Source organism: Hibiscus syriacus, unplaced genomic scaffold (genome assembly GCF_006381635.1).
Source record: "Hibiscus syriacus cultivar Baekdansim isolate YM2019G1 unplaced genomic scaffold, ASM638163v2 tig00111105_pilon, whole genome shotgun sequence".
Classification (NCBI taxonomy): domain Eukaryota; kingdom Viridiplantae; phylum Streptophyta; class Magnoliopsida; order Malvales; family Malvaceae; genus Hibiscus; species Hibiscus syriacus.
The window spans coordinates 4,123,792-4,151,556 of record NW_024062987.1 but is presented as its reverse complement, the minus strand read 5'-3'; the positions used below and the strand labels follow the sequence as shown (position 1 = coordinate 4,151,556).

Sequence of the window (27,765 nt, the reverse complement as noted above, 5' to 3'; positions counted from 1 at the left end):
TAATCCAATTATCAAGAGTTGGCCACCACTGCACATTACCTTCAATTCTACCAGGTTGATTCGAATTACTGCTTTTATTTAACTCGAAGGCCTTGCAAGTAAACATTTGCAGCCATTTACTCCTTTCCACAATTCCACCAAAATCATTCAAGGGGTTCCCAAAAACAATTGAATTTCTATAACATATGTTCCATAGAAGAGCCCCGAACAAACTCTCCAACTCCTTGTCATCCATCGCAAAGTAAGACGGGTTCGATAATTTAAACGAATCCAATCTTTAATCCTTATCACCATGAACTCCTCAAACTTGTTATCCTTTATCAAAGAAAACCAGATGGGGTAAACCGTTGAACACTTGCGAAAAACATGATCAACATCTTCCGAGCCCACGCCACAAACCAGATGGGGTAAACCGTTGAACACTTGCCCAAGCTATTCAAGTTGAAGTTAACAATGGCAACTGGAAATCGTTTCGAACTACAAAGAATATCCCATGTATCTCTCATCTGTTTTTTGCGGATGATTTAGTGTTATTTATGGAGTCGTCGATTCAACAACTTAATGTTATCCAAAGGGTGCTTGGCCGCTTTTGTAGTGTCTCGGGCCATAAAATTAGCGTGGCTAAGACTACGATCTTCTTCTCAAAAAAATGTTCCAATGGATGCTCAAAATCACATTAGTCGGGTTTTTGGTTTTACCCGGGTTGATGATCTTGGTAAATATTTGGGGGTGCCGCTTTTGCATCCCCGTGTCACTAATGCTTATTATAATTATCTCGTGCAAATGGTCCAAAGCAAGTTGAGTGGGTGGAAGGCGAAAACTTTGTCACTTGTCAGACGAATAACTCTTGCTAAAGCCGTGCTAGCTGCTATCCCGACTTATACTATGCAAACGGTGATGCTTCCTAAGAAGATTTGTATGGAATTGTAACAATTGATTAGAGAATTTATTTGGGGCAAATCTGCGGATCGTGGGGGTATCCTGCTTGTTAAATGGGAGAATGTCTTTCAACCGGTGGTCAATGGCGGGCTTGGTTTCCGTAAATTGCACATTCAAAACGAGGCATTCATAACGAAAATAGCCTTCAACATCATAGCCCAAAAAGATGCTTTATGGGTTCGTTTGTTGCGGTCAAAATATAAATGCAATGAAGAGGTTCCGACGCATATTCGTAACCATAATTGTTCGATACTATGGAAAGGTGTTAGCCTCGTGTGGCAGGACGTGTGTAGTAACATTACACATTGTTGGTAATGGGCGCGACATTACTTTTTGGTATGATAATTGGGTCACAGAGCTGGGTCCCTTGGTTAATTATGTCCACGACATTAACAATATTGCTACAATGAATGCAACTGTTGCAAGTATGTCCGATTCTAATGGGAATTGGAAATGGGAAAATCTTGAAGAGTGTCTTCCAATGCACGTGCTTTTGCGATTGGCTGCTATTAACGACCCGAGAAAGGACAATTGTGATGATACTTTGGGGGTGGAAAAGGAGTTCAGACTTAGTTTTTTCTATTAAAACTACTTATAAAATTCCCATAGCTCCAAATGATGAGGAAAAGGATCCGGTCTGGGCTGCTATTCACAAATACAAAGGGATGCAGAAGGTGAAAGTTTTCCTTTGGCTCATCTGTTGGGATAAAATCATGACGAACAAGGAACGTTTTAAACGGAACTTATGTTTCTTGATTTTGTACTGTATACTCTCTTTTAATTTTTGGGTAAATTACGTGTTTAGTATTTAAATTATTAGTTTTGGTCCGTTTTAGTATCTAAACTTTTATTTTTTTTCAATATCATACCTAAAATTTAATTTTTGTTTCATTTTAGTATTCACCGTTAAAAACTTTGATTTTTGTTTCATTTTAGTACATGTTCAAAATTTAACATTAAGTTTTGAGAAGGTTAAAAGTTTAGGTACTAAAACAAACAAAAACTGATAGTTTAGGTACTAAATGCATTAAGTTTTTAACGACAGGATACTAAAATGAAATAAAAACTAAACATTATGTATTGTTTTGAAAAAATTTAAAAGTTGAGGTGCTAAAATAAACCAAAACTAATAGGATATGTACTAAATGCATAGTTTACCTTTTGTTTTACTATCATTGATTCATCATTTTCATTTTATAAATTTTTTTTAGTGTAAAGTATAGTAATGGTCACTGAACTTTTTGAAATCTTTTATTTAGGTCCCCTAACTTTTAAAACTTGCAATACAATCCCCCAACATTTAGTCCGTTTGCAATATGGTCTCCCAACAGTTACGTCGGGGACCATATTGCAAACGGACCAAATGTTAAGGGACCATATTGCAAATGGACTAAATGTTGGGAGACTGTATTGCAAGTTTTAAAAGTTGGGAGACCTAAATAAAAGATTTAGAAAAGTTCAGTGACATTACTATACTTTACCCTATAATTAATTGTAAACCCTATTGTCTTTTCCAGATACTCTTTTGGTTCAGCTGGGAACATCAGTTCCATAATTCATTAATCAAACAACAACATGATCGAAATAAAAGTAAAATTGGCGTCTTTTTTCTACGATCCATACCAGATAAAGGTGAAGTGATTCCTGTAGCATTCTGAAATGGGGACAAATCAAGCCGGCTTATAACATCATTATCAATAATCACTTCAATTCGACCTTCACTTGGAGGCATTGGAGGCTCTACTTGAGTGGAATCTGTCAAGAAACAGTTTCGGATGCATGAAGAAACTAAACCCTCATCTACTTTTATATTCCTAGCCACAATTCAACCCTCCAATTTCCAGAAATCTGGGTAACTTTTTACAGCTAAGATGAACTCGAGAGTGAGCTAAAAGTGGGAACAAAAAACAAAAGAAACCACATAACCTTAGCGTGGAACAAAGTTTAGTAATTGAATTCAGTTTCTTACCATCCGCATCACCATAAAAGGAGAGGTCAAAATTTCCTGAAGGATTGAAGGAAACAGATGGTGCAAGCAGTCCTCTCTGTGGAGTGAAGTGGGAAACAGGGAGAGCTGGGATTGACGCTGAGATGGGTTTGCATGAAATCCATGGGGTTGAAGAGGGAATGTTATCCTTGAGGAAAGGAGAAAGGGTAAGTAAAGGATTAAGGGCAGTAGCCAAGGACTGTTGTGGTCCGAATGCAGTTTTTATAGTTGGATTATGTTATTTAGGTTCCAGTTTTGTTATCTGAAGCGTCCTCTGCTAGAGGCCATATGTTTTCGAAGCTCATGTCATATCCGTTGTGTGAGGTTTTTGAAGGATGCAGCTCAACCCTATCGCGTTTCCTGCTTAAAAAATGGTACTCTACTTAAATTATTCCTTATTGACTTTTTTTTAAATTAATTTTTATTTATTTATTATCATTTAAAATTTAATATTATTAAAAATATTAAAAATATTTTAGGAATTTTAATCAAGTAGTTTTAAAATAAATATTTAATAAATTTTAATATTTAAAATAACATAGTCAAAATCTATAAATTTTAACTTTCAAAAAGATAATAAGATATATTTTTATGGGTAAAGTATAGTAATGGTCACTAAACTTTTCTAAAGCTTTCATTTAGGTCCCCAACTATTAAAACTTGCAATACAGTCCCCCATCATTTAGTCCGTTTACAATATGGTCCCTCAGCATTTATTTCGTTTGCAATATGGTCCTAACGTAACTGTTGGGGGACCATATTGCAAACGGACTAAATGTTGAGGGACTGTATTGTAAGTTTTAAAAGTTGGAAGACCTACATGAAAGCTTTAGAAAAGTTCATTGACCATTACTATACTTTACCCTTTTTTATTTATGAAGTTAATAATGGTAAATTCAATTTAAAAATATTTATCCAAACAAACAAGTACACATACTAATATTTTAAACTGGTTTATTTTAAAACATTTTATCTTATTTTTAGTTTTCAAAATTTTTAGCTTAACTTATCCCAAAAAAAAGGTAAACTACGCCAATAGTCATTCATGTTTGGGGTAGTGTTCGTTTTCACCACTGATGTTTAAAAAGTCACAAATCGATCACTAATGTTATCGTTTATTACAAAATGATCACTCGACGTTAACAGTCGTTAATAGACGTGACAGAAAATACAACTGAATCGTTATATGCTGACATGGATCGTTGACCGCCACAGCTGGACCATTTTGACCGACTCTTCTTCTTCTTCAACCTAACCCCATCTTCTTCCTTAACACCATTTTGCCCACATACCATGCAAGAGACACTACCTTTCATCCCCAAAAACAACCCTTTCCCTCCCTTGCTTCACCACCACCACCATGATTTCCCTGCTTGATTAGGTTACTCCTGATAAGAAAAGAATCAGGTTAACAGAAAAAAGAAGGCAATGTTAGTCAAAAACATATGAAAATATAAGTTATGCAAAGTGGACACAAGGTAATAGAAGTTAGCTTACATTTCCCATGGCAAGCAATCCCTTGTAGAAAAAGAAGATAATTCCGAGAAATGAAAAAATATGCCAAATCCAGTTAATGCTAGCTCAATTTCTGTTTTTCATAATTCTAGAATTAATATTGTATGGAAGTTAACTGCATGAAAATGAGCACACAAATTGCCACTTAGCCTCTTTCCATGCAGTTGAATATATAATTTTATCAGCAAACATCTTTAGTTTCAAAGTAAAACTGGAGCTCACACTTTAATTCATCAAATACATTTAAAGTTCGAAATAAATAAGCACTTCAAACCATTGGAAAATTGACACGATGTAAAATAAAACGAGCATTTAAAGACATTCCAATCTTAGAAGGTAATATAGAGTGAATCGAATAAGCAAGTCTAAAGATTTGTATTTCACTATTTTTTTTAGGAATTGCTCATTAAACTGCATTTCAAGAGCGTCATGAATATAAAAGATTCGTAGATGCGTTAACTGAATGGAAGGAAGCGAAAAAGGCGCAAAAAGGTAAATAAAATGCATCTTACTCATTCGATCGTTCATTTCAAAGGAAGCCATTGCGCTGATGATTGAGATTCATGAAGCCTAAAAGAGTAAATGAAACAAAACAAATGTTGAATGAATTGAAGTGAGGATGCGCTGAATGGAAAAGAGAATCTAACAATTAATAACAGATCTAAACGAGTAGAGTGAAAACATAGAAAAAAGAGAAGGTTTCCTTTTCGTTTACCTAATCAAGCAGAGAAAAAGTTTCTATGTTGAGAAAGGAAGGTGAAATCATGGTGGTGGTGGTGAAGCAAGGGAGGGAAATGGTTGTTTATGGGGTGAAAGGGAGTTTGTCTTGCATGGTGTGTGGGCAAAATGGTGTTGAAGAAGAAGATGGGGTTGGATTAAGGAAGAAGATGGGGTTGGGTTGAAAAAGAAGAAGAGCCGATCAAAATGGTCCAGCGTGGCGGTCAACGATCCATGTCAGCATATAACAGTCCAGTTGTGTTTTCCGTCACGTCTATTAACGGTTGTTAACGTTGAGTAATCATTTTGTAATAAAAGATAACGTTAGTGACCGATGTGTGACTTTTTAAACATCAACGGTGAAAACAAACACTACCTAAAACATGAGTGACCATTAGCTTAGTTTACCCAAAAAAATGTTGAAAGAAATAGCTTAAGGAATAATACCATGTGCTTGAGTTTATATAAACAGTTCTTCCAGCCAATCACATTGAAAGAAACCGAAAATTCCAAGTACAAAAAAAAAAAAAGAATGAAATTCCCAAATTAGTTGGATTTTCTCTCACATTTGCTTGCTACCTTCTGCGTCTAAGGTTCTCTGTCTCATCTCCTTTTTCTCAACTTCATTCTTATTTTTACTATAATATCCTTTGATTTTATTTTGGAAATGAATGTTATTTTTTTCTTTTATAAATGCAGATAAGTAAGAGAAAAGATCGGATTTTCCTTTTTAAAATTGGGATTTTTGTGTGTGGTATTTGGGAGGATCCATGGCAGCACCACGAGCTCGGGCTGATTACGATTATCTCATTAAGCTTCTTTTGATTGGCGATAGTGGTAACTTCTTTTTATTTTCTTTTAATTTGTTGGATAACACAATAATTACTTGAAAAATAAATCATGTGTATTGAGAAAACACTGATCTCTTGTCATTTTTTTACGGTTTTGATTTAATTGTGCTTAGATTCCATTGTGAAAGAGACTATAAACAATATGGTTTTTCGTTTGAGATGTTATGACTTTGCTTATGGATTTATTGTATATTGCATTTGTATTTTTGAGCTTTTCATTGGTTTTAGGGAAATGGGTTTTATTCAAATTGGTTTTGGCCATTATTAATTTCTACAATTTTTCAGATTGGGATCATGATGGAAGGAGCTCTATTTCATTGTAATATAGGAAGTGCCATATGCTTACTGGATTAGCTAGGGTGTGCATGTGTTTGTATTACTTATAGTGGATATTTTTTAGTAGATTTTTAGCAAGTATCATACACCCCAAGAAATAAGTCGGGGAAACCCTTTTGTTGATTTTCTTAATTGTAGTCTTCGATGTGGAATCTTGACGTCGTGACATGCATATGTATCATTCTTGTGCTGTGACACGGAAAACTTGATGGTGGGAATCTTTGAAACATTATCCGAATCTGTTGCGGAGTAGGAAATAATTTTTTTTTGTTACATTTGACAAATATTTGTTGAAGAGGCAGGCTGTGTAATTCGTACTGCTTGGGTTACAAGTTAAAGAGAATGATTATGTGATCTTATGCTTGGGCTTGAGTTTTATGTAACTTTAAATATCACCGACTGTGATTTTCTCATTTGAATTTATGCAGGAGTGGGGAAGAGTTGTCTGCTTTTACGTTTCTCTGATGGTTCCTTTACTACTAGCTTCATAACGACCATTGGGTTTGTATCCCTGGAAATTCCTGTATATTATTTACTTTTTCAAAGTTATTTGCAGTTTTGGCATTTCAGAAGTGTGAATGCTGAGAGGAGCAATTGCGGTGTAGCACTATAGGGACTTAGTATTGTGACTAACAGAGGAGAACTGACTATGATTTGCAACATTTGGATACTTCCAATGGAAGTAACATGTTTTAGGGATGGAATGGAGTTTACTAGTACTGTAATCTGACTTTTAATTAATCTGTCCTAGACAATCCCTTGGTAATTGGTATTCAGCTTGAAATTTGTACACGCTTTTCAGGAGGGTGCTAAATGAACTGTTTATGGCAAGAGTCTCTAACCCGTTCACTCCTTCGCTTGTATCTATTCAGCTGATTCTCTGAGATTTAAAAAGTTTGATTACTTTATGAATGTTTTCTCTTATTGATTATCTATTTTCCTTGACAGCATTGATTTTAAAATAAGAACCATCGAGCTTGATGGTAAGAGAGTCAAATTGCAAATCTGGGATACAGCTGGTCAAGAGCGATTTCGAACTATTACAACAGGTGTGTTTAAGCACGTGCTGGTTGGATTTTTGTTTTCTTTTCAAACTAGTACGACAGAACTATCAAAGTTTGATGTCTGACTTTTGTGATGAATCACTTCTGCAGCTTACTACCGTGGAGCTATGGGAATTTTGCTAGTTTATGATGTTACTGATGAGTCATCTTTCAACAGTAATTTTCCGGCTTTATTAATTCTGTTTTTGGCATATAGGTGAAATTGTCAATTTATATGGATTGATAAACCATTGTTGTTAGATGAATTTTCATCGTTTTAATGCTCGTCTCCTTCATTGGGTTAGGCAGTGATATTAGTCTATTGTTGATCCTCCTCATCACTGCTTTTGTTGGGATGGCTTAAGATCTCTTTCTTTTGGAATGGAGTTTCTTACAGTGGGTCCTACATCTATTGCGGGTCTTATTGAGCCAGCTTCTATACATGTACAGATATCAGGAATTGGATTCGCAATATTGAACAACATGCTTCAGACAATGTCAACAAGGTACTAGTCGGAAACAAAGCTGACATGGATGAGAGCAAAAGGGTAAGATTTTACCTTTTGAGTATTTATAGAAATTGTTTATCTTGTTTCTATCGGTGGTTAGATTGTCGGTTAATTAGATCCCAAGGCAACCCCTTCTGTGTCGCATGACTTGTATCACTGGCTTTGCTTCTTGTAGTTTATTTGCACACTGGGTCTTTTAATAAGTTTGACAAACCCTTACTCCTCGTGCACATGCACTTGAACCACACACATTTTTCAGGTAATAATTGGACTTAAATCTCCTTTTTCCCAGGCTGTGCCAACCTCCAAGGGTCAAGCTCTTGCTGATGAGTATGGTATCAAGTTCTTTGAAACTGTAAGTTGCTTGTTTATTGCTGACTGGATCTTTCCTTTTTATAATGCTATTGACCATTTCTTTGGATACGTTCGGAACAATATAATTCGGCAGAGTGCAAAGACAAATTTGAATGTGGAGGAGGTTTTCTTTTCAATTGCCACCGACATTAAGCAAAGGCTTACAGAATCTGATAATAAGGCTGAGGTATTCTCTCTTCTGATTTTTTTACTTCTCTTTGTTCACCCTGAATATTCCTTTGATTGCTTCATGTTCAAACTGATGGATGCCTTGTTTTTTATGGTTACAGCCAGCTGCACTCAAAATCAATAAGGACGACTCTGGAGCAACCAGTGCACAAGCTGCTCAAAAGTCGAATTGCTGCGGATAGTAATGGTATTTCAAAAGGTATGCAGATTCGAAATGGAAGTTTCAGCTTCACAATCGCTCTAATGTAAAACTAATTGGAACGACATCATGCGGGTTTCATGTATTTATCTCTTATTTTATTCCGGCTAACTGGCTTAGCTCGTTAAAGGCTTTTCTCTTTCTTTCTTTTTTCATTTAACATGTGGAATTTTATAAGCATATGTCTTTAACTTCTTGAACTCAAATGACCCTTGTTATGTACTTGTCTTGTGTAGATAGATAACTTCAATCCATGTTTCTGTACAAAGGAGGTTATAACTTATAATAGTGGGAAAGATTGTTGGGATTCAAACCCCAACGTTCTGAATAATAAGGGCAGCCATAATCAAGTTACGCCTAGGAGCTCTTAATCCACTCATGTAATAGATAATTTCATGCCCTTGGGTTGAAGGTCACCGGTTCATGTTTGGGTCCTTACAACCTATGTCTTGTTTAGACTTTGCAGGCCTTTCAGAACTCATGTTATTGTTTAATTATCAAGTAGGGTTGATGTTTCCTTTTCTTAACCTAAATGATTGAGATCAGTAGGAAGATTTCTAGTTATAATTGCAATTTCATATATATATATATATATATATATATATATATATATATATATATATATATATATATATATATATTGTAACTCAGAGAAACGAAGTTGAAAATAAATCAAAATATCAGCTTGAATAGGTAAGTAGGCTTCTGTCATAATACCATGCAGTCTAAGCTCCAAAACATTGAAAGATTTAAGCCTCAAGATATGCATACCCTATTCTTCCATATAAGCATTGAAAATTTTGGTGGAAAATAAGAAAAATTGAAAAGATGAACACAAGAATTTTATAGTGGTTAGACTTTTAAAACCAAAGTTTATATTCACTACCTTAGTTATCCACACTAAAGGTTTTCACAAATTCACTAATTTGTAGCAACATTTGAGGATAAGGTGTAACTTTACAACTCCCACAAGAATTATATCCTAAATTCTTGAGACACTCTCTCAAAGATAAAATTACAAATTGCAAACTTAGAAAACCCTCACTAAGAATGTGTTTGCACAATTCTAGAACAAATAAGAACACTTGAGAAATAAAAATAAATTGAGTATAAAAGTGTTATCTGAAAGCAAAAGGAATATTGAAGAATGTTGACTTGAAATTGGTTCTATATCATTGCTTAGGGTTTTTTTGTGATCTTTTGTCTTCACATATGAGTTGAAATATTGTTTTTATACTCATTCATTCAATTTTAGTCGTTTAGGTAGTTGTGGGAGTTAATAAATATGTTGGGGTGAAATTCTCTATAATAAATGTTGCCCAAACGTCTTGAGTATTGGTATTTGTGCTTGGAGTATCGGTGTTACTTGCATTAAATACAAAAATATAGTAGTTGAGGAAAGGGAATATCTATATTGATTAAAGTAGTATCGATACTTGAATTAATATTGGTACCAAAATGGTATACTCAATTTTGACTGACTCTAAAGCATAAGGGGAGTATTGGTACTCCCATTACGAGTATCAATACTGGTATCGATACTGACATAGAAGTCCCATAATAGTTTATTGGAATTTGCAAAGCTCAATGAGTATCAGTACTTCTTTGTATTTTTAAGTTATTTGTATCGGTATTCTATCGACCACATGAATAGTATCAGTATTGTTCTTGCAGTATCGATATTATTGGGTTTAAAAATTGTTTTCGACTCGATTAAGTCTGAAACACTTTGTAAAATTATTTTTAGTATATGACTCAATTTTTCAATAATGTAAGGAGTAAAAATAGAATTTCTGACCTTAAGAAGAATTTCTATATTCGAAAGATTGAATTAAATATAATTTTATTTTTTTTTAAATTATTAATTAATTTTAATATATCAAATTATTAAAGTATGGTTGAATAGAAAAAAACAAAATTCGAGTTGTTTCTTGAATTTCACATTAATACATTCGAATTACGATTTCGACTCTACTCTTCCTTTGATTTGGAAAGTATTGTTCTGCTCTCTGATATTTTATGTATTACTTTTATATTTTTTCTATACGTATATTAAAATCATAAATATGTTCATATGTTTTATAAGCATTTTATATATGTTTACGCACGCTAACTGAAAATTGAAATATATATATAGACGCGCACACATACTTTTTCCAAAATAAAATCAAAAGATTCGAAACTCAAAAATTAATATGAAAAATGAATCAAATTAAAATAGAAAATTAATTTTTTTTAAAGTATTAAAATTTAGAGTAAATTATACTGGTGACCAGATTTCATTTAGACCACCGACGTTTCAATTTAATGAATCAGACACTCAACTATTTAAATGTTTCAATCAAACCGCATGTTGTTAACATTTAACAGAATATGTGACGTGGCAGTTAAAACATTTTGGTCACAATTGATCATTGTTAGTTATATATTCTTTCAACTTGGTCCTTATTTTTAATAAATTAAAATAAATTTAACCTTCGAATCTTGAGGTGCCATGAGTCATTGGTGACACGTTTCATCATTCAATTGAAAGATTAAATTTATTTTTAACTTAATTGATTTATTTTCCTCCAATCAAAGGTTGACATTTGTTATCCTTTGGTTGAAAGAAAATAAATCAACACACAATGAGCCAAGGGGAACCAAACCAAGGACCCCGTAGGTGAAGTAGCAGGTGCTAAATCATTGAGACAAAGTAACCATTTGATATACTTAAGACAACAAATAATATATATCTTATATCTTAGTATGTAAATATTTTACTCAAAATTAATAATATTTTATATATCTTAAATTTTAAAAATATCTTTTAATTTTATCTTATCTTGTTAGATATATTTTATTATTATTTTAATATAAAAATATATTTTTTAATTTTATCCTCACTCAAACGTATATTTTATTTTTATTTTAACTTAAAAATATATTTTATTCTTATCTTAACTTAAAAGAGTGTTTTTAAAATATTTTAACTTAAAATATATTTTATTCTTTGAGTTAAAATATGATTTGAAGTTAAGATATTTAAAAATAAATATATTTTTAAAAGTTAAATAAAATAAAAAATATTTTTTTTAATTTAAAATAACAATAAAATATATTTTTAATTGAAGATAAAAATATATATTTTATATTAAAATAATAATAAAATATTTAATTATATTTTAAGTTAAGATATTTTAAAAAACATAGTTTTAAAAATTAAGATAAAATTGAAATATATTTTTAAATGAAGATAAAGATAAAATATATATATTTAATAAGTTACGAAAAAAATAAAATATATTTAAGACAAAAATAAAAGATATTTTTAAAATTTAAGATATATAAAATATTATTAATTTTGAGTAAAACATTTACATACTAAGATATAAGATATATATTATTTGTTGTTTAATGCATAGCAAATGGTTGCCTTTGCTTAATTGTTTAACACTTGCTATTTTAGTAAAGGGTCTTAAGTTTGATTCCCCTTGCCCACCTTCTGGTTAATTTATTTTCTTTTAATCAGAGGTGACTTGAAGGGTTAAATTTATCTTAATCTATTAAAATTAAGATCAAATTGAAAGAATATATAACATGAACCAATTGTGTAATTATACCAAAATATTTTAATTGTCACGTCACCATCTTCGTTTAATGTTAATGACAGGTGACTTGATTGAAACATTTAAATAGTTAGATGGTCTAATTGATGAAATCAAGACATCGATAGTGACAATAGTTAAATGATCATTGGTGATTACCCTAAAATTTAAAGTGTTGATACAATCTTTAACCAATTACACGAATATTGTGTAACAAAATCATAAAATCTAGTGCAGACTAATTGATGCAAATGTAAAATCTAAGAATTCAATGGTTTGTCAAGAAGGACACAGAACGTATCTCGGTTAATGAAATCGTAATATTGACAACTTTTTTCTCTTTTGATTGACTCTTAGAAACACCTTACAAGAAAATTCAATATGCAAATAAGCAAATCACTACATATTTATTACGAAACAACCAGCTTAAGAAATATTCAAAGTATTGATGCTTTCAGTATTTTATTTTTCCCCGATAGAATTATTCGCCCAGAATTTTATCAATCTAGAATGCAAAATTTGACGATTTAAGATGGTTTGAATTTAGACCGCCGATTATTTTAGTCATTCATTCAAAGAAAGCAGTGTTACTGAAGATAGCGAAATTATTTCATGCAGAAGCTTCGACAATGCATGTATAAATTAACAGTACCAAAGAAACCGGCTCCATGACACCCCTTCCCTCGTACTTTGGTTATGACATGAGAGATCTACTAACCTCACTTTCTTTGAGGGATATAAACATCCATATGATCCATAATGTTACTCGCATGCTTAGAACATGATTTCATCCTTCTTGAGACTAGAAGGGCCAACTTACATAGAACAAGCTCAACTGTTCCAACTTCCAAGTAACCCATGATCTCAAAGTACGAAGGTCTCATTTAGAAAATTTTGGAAACCCATGATTTCTGTTGGCATCCATCTGTTCAACTAAATTAAATCCAAAAAACATTTACGCTGAAGTTCACGGGTCACAGCTTGATATGAAGCTAAGAAAACAAAAGAAGGAAACCAAGTGAGAAAAGTCTCAAAATGAACCTTTCAGGTACACAGGTTGCACGAACTACATTACCTTTCCAGATTCGAAAGTTCTTCTGATTAATCTGAGACACTGTCACATTTTGAATCATCTCAAACAGCATCTCCTGCGGAGTGTTTTTGAGCTCTTGAACAACTGCATATATGGTCTTTCCATTCTCAAAGTAAATATGATTATTGGGGTGTTTGGTCTTGCAATTAGCAAGGCTCTCAAACTCATATGCATTCAAAACCTGCATATAAATTTTGAATTATAAAGCAACGGTACTTGGGTTTAATGATCTCTTTATCTGGGTGTAGACACTCATTTTCGCCTGAAGTTATTTTGTTTATATATATATATCATCTTATTATTATATATATATAGTAATATAGTTTGTGAAATTTTTTTGACAAAATATAATATATAATTTTCAAAAAATAATTTTCGAAAATTTATATATTATATAATTTTTTGAAAATATTTTTAAAATATAATATGTAGTTTTGAAAACATTTTGAAAACATTTATATACTGTATAGTTTTTAAAACATTTTGAAAACTTATATAGTATATAGTTTTTAAAACGTTTTTAAATATAATATATAGTTTTAAAAAACATTTTTGAAAAATTATATAATATATAGTTTAAAAAATATTTTTTGAAAAATTATATAGTACATAGTTTTAAAAACATTTTTGAAAAATTATATAATATATAGTTTTAAAAATAGTTTTTGAAAACTTATAATATTTTTTAAAACATTTTGAAAACTATATAACATATAGTTTTGAAAACTTTTTAAATATAATATATAGTTTAAAAAAATATTTTGAAATATATATTATATAAATTATATTTAGTATATTATTTTTTTATTCATTTTATTTATTTTAATTCATTTTATTTTTCTTTTCCAGGTCTAATGTTTTGGTCCGGTTCAAAGTGGTCCAACAACAGTCCAAGTCCAACCAGAACAGGCCTGAACCAGCCCATACAGTTAGGGTTTTCACGTTTGGAACCGGCGCCGCATAGGAGAAATAGAGGGTTCCAGAAGCCTAAAGCCACAAACGGCAGTCAAGGGACCACGCACAACGGCGCAAGATTCTGGCCGGTGAAATCGGGACTGACCTATCCCGAAATCCCCGCCAACAGCAAGCACGCTACCATGGTAATCGGAGATAGCCAACGGTCGATGAAGGCCTATAAATACCAAACGAAACCACGGTGACAATGGAGGGATACCGAGTAACAACAGTAAGCCAACCATCAGCACACAACCATCAACAATCAGTACCCAAAATCGATATAGAACACAGTCGAATCAGTCACAAACCACACAGAGAACCCGAGAGATACACAGTACTAATCCAGCAAACCTCAAACCCACATCAACAACCGAAACCACAACCATAAACAAAATCACAAAAATACAGTACACCACAATATACAAGCCAAGCAAAGCACGAAAACAAGAACACCGGGAAGGCAAAGAGTTTTTCATCGAAAGGGTAAGAACCGAGACTTTCAAGGCTAGATCTACTCAGATCTAGGGGTTTTTTCGCTGTTTTGAGGACAGATTTGGCTTCGGGGTGACGGGAAGCATATTTGGTGAGGCGATGACAGACGGTGGCCTATCGCCCTTCAGGCAAGAGAGCTTAGAGAGGGATGAGAGAACTTTGTCTCTCATATTTTTAGAGAGAGGAAGGAAAATAAGCAAATGAAGGCTTGAGGCCTTAATGGCCCGTCTTTTGGGTTATTTATACCCTCCCCAAAACGACGCCGTTTTGGGGAAGAACTTCGGTGTAATTTATTGAGGGGTAAACTCGGTCCTTGGCCATAATATTTTGTCAAATTTTTACTTTGGTCACTGAATTTCATTTTTAATTTCTTTTAATTTCGAATTTTAATTTATTATGCTTATATTTTAGTCCCCAAGTTATATATTTTCGAATCTGGCCCAAGGTTTTATGCAGGTTTTATTTTAGTCACTAATTAACATCATTTTTTATTATTTTTTTTAAAACCTTTTTTTACATATTCAATTTCGTCTTTTTATTTTCTTTTTTTTTTATTTGATTTGATTTCTTATTTTATTATTCTATTGTTTTGTTATTTATATATATATATATATATATATTTATTTATTTAATATTTAATTATTATTCTACCATCTAACATTTTTCGACATTTTTAGTGGTAATTTCAATCCAATCAAAGGTAAGTATTCGAATCGAATGTCTAAATTTTAATTTTAATTTCTTAATTTTTGCAATAAAAGACAACCGATAAATTAATTGGTACCGAAAGGGCGGTTCAATGGTGTTAATCCTTCATTGACCGTAACCGACTCCCGAGCCCAACACGTTTCTGGTACAACGTAGATTAGGTAAGATGATGTCCGACCCACCTAAATTCGTTTTAAAATAGTCGGTGGCGACTCCAATTCATTTAATTCAAGTCGAAGCCCAACTCCGGGCCCAACCGAAAGACGGTTCCGACAGCTTGGCGACTCCGCTGGGGACAGGTAAGTGAGTCAGGCCGAAATTAATTTTCGGTTGTCTTTTTGAGCGAAAGTTATAAATTTAAATTTTAATTTATTTATTCGATTCTAATTATTTACCTTTGATTATTTATCAAATAAATAGTTGTACTGACAATTTTTTCAATGATTTCAGATTTTTTTAAAGAAAAAGTTTCATCTCTAGCTCTATACCCGAGCTCTGAACCCTTTTAAGTGGGGTGAAAGCGACATCTTCGTGTGAATTTATTCACCGTGCGGGCCTAGCAAGTAACCTTCGAGATTCATATACCTTATGTCTTCGTGTGAATTTATTCACCGTGCGGGCATAAGGGAATGTTTCCTCTCGAGTTTAACTTAGTCCACACAAGCTTGTAATGGGCTTAGGACTAAGGGTCTGGCAAGCCCAAGGGGGGCACCAGCAAGGAGAACTCAAGTACTTTTTTAGAACATAAACTGGGAGAGTACAGGGAATTAGAGCCCACCCCAAGACCTCATTCCAAACCCTAGGCTGCTTTGTTTCCTGTTTTATTTTCTGTTCAAAGCATGTGAACTAGACAAATATGCGATTAGGATTTGTTTGAAATTAGCATGCGGGATAGAGATCATGTCCGGGTAGGAATTAAAACATGTGGGGTAGGATTTTTCATTTTTATTATTGTTTTGATTTACCTCACTAACCCTTTTTATTCTTTGTTTTCCTTTATTTTGTTTTCATCATTTGCATCATTTAAAAGAGGTGTTGATCCACAAAAAATATGTTTGTTAAACATGAATAATCTGCATTAATGGACAAAGGGTTATAATACAAATAGATAAAAAGCTCAGAAGCCCAACCGTGGTCAAATAATACTCAAAGGCAAAGGTTATAGGGGCAAGACGAGGAAAATGTTACTGACCCGGAGAGTCCTTTCGAAAACTGCGAGAACAAGATGGCGAAACCCTAAGCTAAGCTGGAGACCATTATTGATAAATTCTAGAAACAAGTCGATAAACTTCGGATGGAGGGCTCCGATGGAACTTTTGTTTGGAACAAGCTCGACATAGAGTGAAAGCCGGAGATGCAGTCCTTCGAGACCTTTTTTGGGGCAAGCAGCTCGTCACCTGCACAAGTTTAGCCAAAGGAACCAGAATGGTTCGATAGGATATTCAACCGGGGGAAAAAGGCGGAAGATAAATCAACTTGTCAGAAGCTGTGCGGGATCTATACCATCAAAAAGTTTTCTGTCTCTTCAAACGTAACACTTTTGTCATCAATAAGGGTTATTCAGAATAACAGACACATTTTTGAATCAATGCCTCGGACATTGAATGCATCATGCATTCCTGCATATTTCACATTATTTTTCTCTTTTTTATTACATTTACATGTCTCATAAAAAATGGGAACATTTTAATTATATTCCCAAGACTTACAAGGAACTTTACAAACAACTTGTGACACCCACGTAGAGTCACCATACCCGGTGAAACCCATGAAGCCCCCATACTCCAGGTAGTATGACGAGAATGCTTATTGTGAATATCACGGCAGTGTCTCAGGGCATACAATTGAGAACTCTTACGCATTCAAGAGAATCGTGCATAAGATGTGTAACCAGAACTGGATCGACTTCAACAACTTGGGGCATCCAAGTGAGGAAGATCATTTCATCATTTGAGGCATTCTGTTTGAATTTGTTTTTTCATTTTTTTTCTCAAGTTTTGTAAGGACTTTTAAATAAATTTATGTTACTTTAAAGATGTTAAGCAATGAATCACATTTGCAAACTTGCAATTCTTTGAATATCATCTGAATTAAGAAACTCTGTAAATGGTTCAAAGTTACATATCTTTGACGAAGTAACATGATTTAAAACAAGTAATTTGACTTTACCCAGAATATACACTCAAACATCGTACCCTGCTCTTGCAATTAACCAATATAAACTTTTCCTTTCATAAGGTGAGGACAACATGGGGCATCCTTTTTGCAATTAACCAATATAAACTTTTCCTTTCATAAGGTGAGGACAACATGGGGCATCCTTTTGCATATGGCATTATTATACTTTTTATTTAAGACGTTCAGTGATGATAATGATCTTCACAGATGGAATAGTCGAGTAAGTGAATCTAGTTTAGGTCAGTTGCTTGAAAATTGAACTCTAAAGAAGAAATTTTTACTTTCAACAAACACCTAGACTATAACAGGTTCTTCTTGACAATCTTAAGATTTTAAATCCATAAAGCTGAGATATTCCACTAAGGCAATTGGTTACAGAGGAAACTCAAAAGCCCTAGCTTTATGAATAGATTGCATTCAAACCATGACATTGCTCAGATACTTCGCAATTCGGTGTTTGCTCCACTGTTTTTGTCAGGCCGAAGACTTTGTCAGGCAATTTGGTGTTTTCCATGTTTCAAAGCTTCATAAGTATCGATCTGATCCCTCCCATATTATATCACCAGAAGAAATAGAAGTGCAATCAGATTTGACATATAAGGAAGAACCGGTCCGAATTTTAGCCCATGAAGTTAAACAATTAAGGAACAAGACTATTCCATTAGTCAAAGTGTTATGGAGAAATCACAAGGTGGAAGAAGCGACGTGGGAAACGGAATTGTTAGTAATTATTAAATGAACTAAAGGGCAAAATGGTCATTTAACCATTAAATGAATTAAAATGTGCTATGTTGGGGATATATATGTGGGTAAAAGGATAAGAAGAAAGAAGAAATATCCAGAGAATTCTTCTTCTTCCTTAATACGAGATAGCTATAGCAAAGGTAACTAAGCAAAGGTAAGGGTTTTCTGATTTGTTGGTTATTTGTTGAATTAAAGGTTAGGTTTTGATCATTAGAAAATAACTAAGCTTAAGGAAAGCTTAAGTTGTCTTATAATCAAAAGATGAATAAGTTATAAGAGATTAAAGAAAATGGGTTTTTATATGAAATTAAGGAAAAGAGTTGATAAGTTGAATTTGAAGTTAAATTTGACTTGTCAACATGATAATTAAGGAATATGAAGTATTAGAATTGTATTTAAAACATATTGAAATTTGAGTATGATTCTTGAATTATATATGAATGATAGGATTTTGAGGTTAAAGATGATTTTAATGGATATAAGTTGGTTTATGTAATGATAGTTTGATATAATGATATGAGAGGGGTTTAAAATAAAAGAATTGAATAAAGAATTGATGATTTTCGGGCTTAAAATACAATTTCTGGGCAGAGGGGACCGATACCCTATGAAGAGGTATCGATACCCCCTCTTGAACGAAAAATTTCAGTATATTCAGGGGGTATTGATTCCCCCTGGGGGGTAAAATGGATTTTGGTTCTTTAATTTGGTTTAAGTTGTTAACATCAAGTTTAAGGTTTAGGCTTCTGATAGTTGTTTTGAAATGTTATATTTATGTAGATATTAAGTCTAAACAAGTTCTGGAATAATCAAAAGATTATGATCGAATCAAAGTAAACAAGGCTAAGGTGAGTGCAATTTTAATTGTACTTATATTATTGAACGAACATTGGCTTGCGATGAGCTAGTGATGGAGTTACTATGGTAAGAAGTGACTCCTAAAATGTTATTTGATTTGTGATTCTTATATGTGCATGAATACATGAAATGGGTATAGAAGTGACTCCTAAAATGTTATTTGATGATTCTTATATGTGCATATACATGAAATGGGTATAGGTTATATTATATATGATGCATAGCATAAGAGCATAAAACATAAGATATATGATATGATATACATGATTATATGCATATGTGATATATGCTATGAGACATGACCAATGTGAAATGAGATAAGCTATGTGATATGATATGATATGAAATACATGATTACACATATATGTGGTATGTAAAAGAAAAGAAAGAACAAGTGATGAGAAATGTATTCATCGTAAATGCCCATAGTATATGATACGAGAGCTATAGGTATAGTTGGCATGCCAAGAGTCGAGGGTATTGTAGTCATTCGGGACGTAGTAGTCCTTCGGGACGTAGTAGTCCTTCGGGACATAGTGGTCCTACGGGACATATATAGCAGTCATTCGGGACGAATACTGAACAAATGTTCGATGCCCATGAGGGAATTTATACGAGCTGTGGTGACAGCATTAGTGCACAACCTCAATGTACTCACATACATTTGTTCTCAACAACAATATACATGGGCAATTGAAATATAAATTAAAGTGAAAGTGATGCAAACAATTAAGTTTCATGTGTGCATGACTTGGTTATATATGTCATATGAAAGAAATATCATGATCAAATGGTAAGAATGCATATTCATGAATCTACTGTTACATGTTTATTTATTGCCTCACTAAGTCTAAGACTTAGCGTGTAAGTGATTTACACGTAGGTACCAAGAAACGAGAAGAGCAAGAATAGAAGTAGCAATGATAGTATTATTACTAGAAGATCAGATCAGAAGTAATCGATAAAGTAGGTATTTTATTATGTATAGAGTGTTGGCATGTAATAAGTAATTAATTATGAGCACTCAGATCGTGTTTGTATTTTGTGGTCTTTTTTATGTAAATTAACGTATTTTGTTTTAAACAAAGTTTTAAATTCCCGGGGTTTTTCTTTAAGAGTCAAAGTTTGAAAAGTCAAAGTGACACCTCGGACTCATATTCGAGTCGGGTATGGGTTAGAGTGTTACAGTTAATGCCATCAGAGCTAAGGTTTAGTCGATTCTCAGCATAAATCGGAGTCAATAGTGTTTTATAAGGTATACATGCCAACAAAATAGTGAAAACTTCTAATCTGATGGAATAGTAAGTATATTGTTATACTAATAGAACTATATGATTGTATTTTTATAGATGTCCGGACAAGGTAGTTCTAGAAATGAAGCGGGAGATGATATACCCACTGAAAGCAGTAATTCACCTGTCCTGGCCAGGCAGAGTGAAGAACATACACCCTCTGGAGTGCTTGTGAATGATCAAGATGTATTCTTTAGAACTTTAGACGTGGTATTGACGCGTTTCTAACCTCCTGTTACTTCAACTCCGAAAATGAATGTTGCGAAAGAGTTGAAAGGATTAAGAGCTCCAGATTTTAGAGGGGAAGCCGATGAAGGTCCTGTTACTGCGGACCTTTGGCTTAATGACGTGAAAGTCATGATTATGGGACTTCATTGTTCCAATGCTAAGAAGCTGGATGGAGTAATTTCCTTGTTGAGATGACAAGCAAGGATATGGTGGACCAATGTTACATTGAGGATGACTAGTGATCAAGTAAATTGGTCATTGTTTTTAGAAGAATTCAAACATAAGTACATCGGAGATCAATTTGCTCGTCAGATAAAGCAAGAGTTCATGAATCTGAAGCAATGGAATCACACTGTTTATGAGTACGAGTGTGAATTTAATAAATTGAGTCGCTTTGCTGCCGAGCTTGTTCTTACTGAGAGTGATGCTTGTGAGTGGTTCATAGATGGATTACGTCCTCGGTTGAAGGAAATGCTAATTGTATTAAATTTATCATCATTTCAAGAGGCAGTCAACCGTGCCAAAGCTTTGGAAAGAGCTCAAAATGAGAGGTTTGAAAATTCAAGAGAGCAGACAGTCAAAAGAACGGGTGCTTCTTTGAGTTATGCACCATAAAAAAGGGGAAGAGATGTTGGTTCTCGATCCCAAGTTAGATCAGAATCAGTGGTATCCTCCGCTAGAGGATCAAATCCGATGAGAAGTCTACAAACTCAATCAGTAAGATCTGGAGATGGAAGATTTAATCAAATTCAAGACAGACAATGCCCACATTGTGGAAAGAATCATCCCGAGATATGCAAAATGATTTCTGGAGCTTGCTTTAGATGTAGGGAGACCGGACATTTTGTTCATGATTATCTTAGGGTAGTCGATGAATCTATACAGCCAGAGAGGTATATTTCTACAGGCCAAAGGGAAAGAGGTAGAGGCAGAGGAAGAAGTCAGTCAGAGTCCTCTGCTCAACAAGAGATACGTTCCACTGCTCGAGTGTATAATCTCAGGACCAATGAAGATCGGGATGATTTGGAGATTATAACAGGTACCTTTCTACTATTTGATAAACATGTTATGGTATTGATTGATACGGGGTCTACATATTCATACATTACTAGTAAGTTAGTGAGAGAATTGAACATTCAAATAGAAGCTACTAATAAAGAGGTGATAGTGACGAATCCGTTAGGGCATAGTGCTCGGGTAAATATGGTGAGTCGAGGGTGTCCCATACGAATTCAGGGAATTGAATTCCCTGCTAATTTGATGGAATTACCTTTTGAAGAATTTGAAGTGATACTGGTAATGGATTGGTTATATCGTTATTATGCTAATATTGACTGTAGACTGAAAAGAGTAACGTTGAGAAGTTCGGAAGAGGTAGAAATTGTGGTGTTTAGTGAAGGGTGGAATCCATTGGAAAATGTATTCTCAGTGATGACGATAAAGAAATTAATGTTACAAGGATGTCAAGGGTTCATTGCTAGTGTGTTGGATGTAAGAGCCAAAGACAGAGAGATTGAAGAAATTCCTATCGTGAGAGAGTTCTCTGATGTATTTCCTGCAGAATTGCCAAGTTTACCTCCGGAAAGAGAGGTAGAATTTCAGATTGAGATAATATCGGGAATAGCACCCATTGCAATGGCACCATACAGAATGGCTCCAAAAGAGTTGCAAGAATTAAATATTCAATAACAGGAATTACTGGACAAAGGTTTTATTAGACCAAGTGTAACACCTTGGGGAGCTCCAGTTTTTTTTGTTAAGAAGAAAGATGGATCAATGCGACTCTATATCGACTACATGCAGCTCAATAAAGTGACTATCAAGAATAAATATCCACTTCCTCGAATCGATGACTTATTTGATCAATTAAAAGGAGTTTCAGTGTTCTCAAAAATTGATCTACGTTTGGGTTATCATCAATTAAAGATTCAAGAGAAAGATGTTCCAAAGACGGCGTTTAGAATAATATATGGTCACTATGAGTTTATCGTAATGCCGTTTGGAGTTACGAATGCACCAGCTGCTTTCATGGATCTTATGAATAGAATATTCCAACCCTATTTGGATCAGTTCATGGTGGTTTTCATTGATGATATTTTAATATATTCAAAGTCAGAGGAATAATATAGTTCTCATTTGAGGATTGTCTTGCAGAATTTACGAGACAAGAAGCTTTATGCTAAATTCTCTAAATGTGAATTCTGGTTGAATGAAGTGGCATTTCTTGGACATGTAATTTCTGCAGAAGGAGTTCGAGTAGATCCTCAAAAGATTAAAGCTATTCTGGAGTGGGATGTTCCAAAGAATGTGTCAGAAGTTTGAAGTTTTCTGGGGTTAGCTAGTTATTATCGAAGGTTCTTTAAAAACTTTTCAATAATAGCATTACCCTAACTAAACTGTTGAGAAAGGAAGTAAAATTTACTTGGACTCAAGAATGCCAAGAGAGTTTTGAAAAGTTAAAGAAGATTTTGACATAAGCTCCAATGTTAGTCCAACCTGAGTCTGGCAAGGACTTTGTAGTTTATAGTGATGCGTCTCATAATGGCTTGAGATGTGTATTAATGCAAGAAAGCAAGGTGGTGGCCTATGCTTCGAGACAATTAAAACCGCATAAGAAGAATTATCCGACACACGATCTGGAGATGGCTGCAGTAGTATTTGCTTTAAAGATCTGGTGTCATAACTTGTATGGTGAAAAATGCTACTTGTATACTGATCACAAAAGTTTAAAGTACTTGATGACTCAGAAAGAGTTAAATTTAGGACAGAGAAGATGAGTGGAATTTCTCAAGGATTATGATGTTGTAATTGATTTCCATCCCAAAAAGGCAAATGTAGTAGCGGATGCCTTAAGCCGAAAGACGTTTGCAGCCTTACGAGCTATGGATGCTAAACTATCATTAGGCAGAGATGGTGCAATTTGTGCGGAATTGACTATCAAACCATCATGGTTAGATCGAATTAAAGAATTGCAAGCTAAAGATGAAAAGTGTTCAAAGAAGTTGTAGGAAATAAAGAATGAAGAGTGTACAGATTATGAGATGAAAACGGATGGGAACCTATATTATCAAGGGAGGCTAGTGATTCCAGATGTTAATGAATTAAAGAATGATTTATTAATGGAAGCTCATTGTAGTCCATTAACGATGCATCCATGAGGAAACAAAATGTATATAGACCTCAAGAGTCGATATTGGTGGCTGAGAATGAAGAAAGACATTACAGAATTCGTATCTAAGTGTTTAACTTGTCAGCAAGTTAAGGCTGAGCATCAGGTTCTGTCAGGACTGTTACAATCAATTTCAATTCCTCAATGGAAATGGGAGAATATAACGATGGATTTTATGATGGGGTTGCCTTTAACTCTGAACAAAAGAGATTCAATATGGGTGATTGTAGACAGGTTGACTAAGTCAGCTCATTTTATTCCGATACGAGTTGATTTCTCTATGGATAAATATGTTGAGTTGTATATTAGAGAGATTATACGGTTACATGGTGTACCTGTTTTCATAGTTTCTGATCGGGGTCCTAGATTCACGTCACGATTTTGGAAGTCTTTACATGGAACATTGGGCACACGACTGAACTTTAGCACAGCGTTTCATCCTCAGACCGATGGACAATCCGAACGAACTATCCAAATTCTGGAGGATATGTTAAGAGCTTGTGTAATTGAATTCAAAAGATCATGGGAAAGGTATTTGACACTTGCTGAATTTACGTACAACAATAGTTATTAGTCAAGCATCAAAATTGATCCCTATGAAGCTCTATATGGGAGAAGATGTCGTACACCCTTGAACTGGTATGAACTTAAGGATCGAGAAGTTATAGGTCTTGATAGACAGAAATCATATGCTGATTTAAAAAGGAAAGAAATTGAGTTTTAAATCGGAGATAAAGTGTTCTTGAAAGTGTCTCCGTGGAAGAAAGTATTGAGATTTGGACGTAAAGGAAAATTGAGTCCTCGATTTATTGGACCATATGAAATCGTTAAGAGAGTGGGACCAGTGGCATATCAATTAGCTTTGCCACCTGATATGGAGAAAATTCACAATGTTTTCCATGTTTCAATGCTTCGTAAGTATCGATCTGATCCTTCCCATATTATATCACCAGAAGAAATAGAAGTGCAATCGGATTTGACATATAACGAAGAACCGGTCCGAATTTTAGCCCATGAAGTTAAACAATTAAGGAACAAGACTATTCCATTAGTCAAAGTGTTATGGAGAAATCACAAGGTGGAAGAAGCGACGTAGGAACGTGAAGAGGACATGAAGATTCAATATCCCCATCTCTTTGTACAATGAAAATTCGAGGACGGATTTTCTTAAGGGGGAAAGATTTGTAATATCCCAAAATACGGGTTAGTGATTAAATTGTAAAACTTCAGAATTTGGTGATTAAAGTAGAATAATTGGATAATTAAATGATTTATCTGGAAGGATTGTTAGTAATTATTAAATAAACTAAAGGGCAAAATGGTCATTTAACCATTAAATGAATTAAAATGTGATATGTTGGGGATATATACGTGGGTAAAAGGATAAGAAGAAAGAAGAAATATCCAGAGAATTCTTCTTCTTCCTTCATACGAGATAGCCATAGCAAAGGTAACTAAGCAAAGGTAAGGGTTTTCTGATTTGTTGGTTATTTGTTGAATTAAAGGTTAGGTTTTGATCATTAGAAGATAACTAAGCTTAAGGAAAGCTTAAATTGTCTTATAATCAAAAGATGAAGAAGTTATAAGAGATTAAAGAAAATGGGTTTTTATATGAAATTAAAGAAAAGTGTTGATAAGTTGAATTTGAAGTTAAATTTGACTTGTCATCATGATAATTAAGGAATATGAAGTATTAGAATTGTATTTAGAACATACTGAAATTTGAGTATGATTCTTGAATTATATATGAATGATAGGATTTTGAGGTTAAAAATGATTTTAATGGATATAAGTTGGTTTAAGTAATGATAGTTTGATTTAATGCTATGATAGGGGTTTAAAATAGAAGAATTGAATGAAGAATTGATGATTTTCGGGCTTAAAATACAATTTCTGGGCAGAGGGAACCGATACCCTATGAATGGGTATCGATACCCCCTCTTGAACGAAAAATTCCAGTATGTTCAGGGGGTATCGATTACCCCTAAATGAAAAATGGAATTTGGTTCTTTAATTTGGTTTAAGTTGTTAACATCAAGTTTAAGGTTTAGGCTTCTGATAGTTGTTTTGAAATGTTATATTTATGTAGATATTGAGTCTAAACAAGTTCTGGAATAATCAAAAGATTAGGATCGAATCAAAGCAAACAAGGCTAAGGTGAGTGCAATTTTAATTGTACTTATATTATTGAACGAACATTGGCTTGTGATGAGCTAGTGATGGAGTTACTATGGTAAGAAGTGACTCCTAAAATGTTATTTGATTTGTGATTCTTATATGTGCATGAATACATGAAATGGGTATAGGTTATTATATATGTTATATGATATGCATAGACATAAGAGCATAAAACATAAGATATATGATATGATATACATAATTATATGCATATGTGATATATGCTACGAGACATGACCAATGTGAAATGAGATAAGCTATGTGATATGATGTGAAATACATGGTTACACATACATGTGGTATGTGACAGAAAAGAAAGAACAAGTGATGAGAAATGTATTCATCGTAAATGCCCATAGTATATGATACGAGAGCTATAGGTATAGTTGGCATGCCAAGAGTCGAGGGTATTGTAGTCCTTCGGGACGTAGTGGTCCTACGGGACATATATAGTAGTCCTTCGGGACGAATACTGAACAAATGTTCGGTGCCCATGAGGGAATTTATACGAGCTGTGGTGACAGCATTAATGCACAACCTCGATGTACTCACATACCTTTGTTCTCAACAACAATATACATGGGCAATTGAAATATAAATTAAAGTGAAAGTGATGCAAAAAGGTAAGTTTCATGTGTGCATGACTTGGTTATATATGTCATATGAAATATATACATGCATATTGAAATATCATGATCAAATGGTAAGAATGCATATTCATGAATCTACTGTTACATGTTTATTTATTGCCTCACTAAGTCTATGACTTAGCGTGTAAGTGATTTACACGTAGGTACCAAGAAACGAGAAGAGCAAGAATAGAAGTAGCAAGGACAATATTATTACTAGAAGATCAGATCAGAAGTAATCGACAAAGTAGGTATTTTGTTGTGTATAGAGTGTTGGCATGTAATAAGTCGTTAATTATGAGCACTCTGATTGAGTTTGTATTTTGTGGTCTTTTTTATGTAAATTAACGTATTTTGTTTTAAACAAAGTTTTAAATTCTCGGGTTTTTCTTTAAGAGTCAAAGTTTGAAAAGTCAAAGTGACACCTCGGACTCGTATTCGAGTCGGGTACGGGTTGGGGTGTTACAGAAGAAGACCGAAGGGCAACGAGAAGCCACATTCCGATTCAAATTCCAAACTAGGGCTTCAATTCCATATCATTTCAAAATGGACTCGACTTCGCAATGGAGGAGCCATCTGTAACTCGACAGGGAGTTATTCTTCAACTCGACCGAACGAAAATTTGTGTCTTTTTATCTTTATCCTATTTTTCATTCCACAAAAAAAGACAAAGATGGACAGCTGTAGACACTCATTTTTGTCCATATTTTTTATTTTATTTTATACATATATATCTATATATCTATATTATATAGTTTTTAAAAAAACATTTTTAAAATACGTATAATATATAGTTTTTAAAAATATTTTTTTAAAAATTATATATTATATGGTTTTAAAACATTTATTTATTTATTTATTATTAATATTAATATTTTTATTTTATTTTTATTTTTTATAGGCCCCATACATTATCCCCACCACTATCTCCACCACTTTCACCACAAATCACGTGGGTTTTGTTTTCCATGGGAGTTGTGGACCACTCCTCCCTCAAGCTCACTGTTCTCCAC

The 27,765-nt window shown here is 33.6% G+C and overlaps 2 protein-coding genes and 1 pseudogene across 2 annotated transcripts; 1 reads left to right on the top strand and 2 right to left on the bottom strand.

Moving 5' to 3' along the window:
- Positions 1 to 320: 320 nt before the first annotated feature.
- Positions 321 to 3,164, bottom strand: LOC120153741 (protein CHLORORESPIRATORY REDUCTION 6, chloroplastic-like; the record flags this gene model as incomplete). Its single annotated transcript, XM_039165641.1, has 4 exons — positions 321 to 506; positions 2,421 to 2,473; positions 2,563 to 2,694; positions 2,909 to 3,164. Coding segments are annotated over 4 exons (627 nt in total), but the record flags the coding sequence as incomplete, so codon positions are not given.
- Positions 3,165 to 5,659: 2,495 nt separating this feature from the next.
- Positions 5,660 to 8,632, top strand: LOC120153840 (ras-related protein RABE1c-like). The gene is made up of 9 exons (XM_039165711.1): positions 5,660 to 5,751; positions 5,858 to 5,995; positions 6,774 to 6,846; positions 7,294 to 7,394; positions 7,500 to 7,565; positions 7,839 to 7,936; positions 8,190 to 8,252; positions 8,346 to 8,438; positions 8,542 to 8,632. Exons 2-9 carry the CDS (start codon positions 5,929 to 5,931, stop codon positions 8,620 to 8,622), a joined length of 642 nt encoding a protein of 213 aa, XP_039021642.1. The 5' UTR covers positions 5,660 to 5,751; positions 5,858 to 5,928; the 3' UTR covers positions 8,623 to 8,632.
- Positions 8,633 to 13,159: 4,527 nt separating this feature from the next.
- Positions 13,160 to 27,765, bottom strand: part of LOC120153740 — a 34,347-nt pseudogene continuing 19,741 nt past the window's right edge.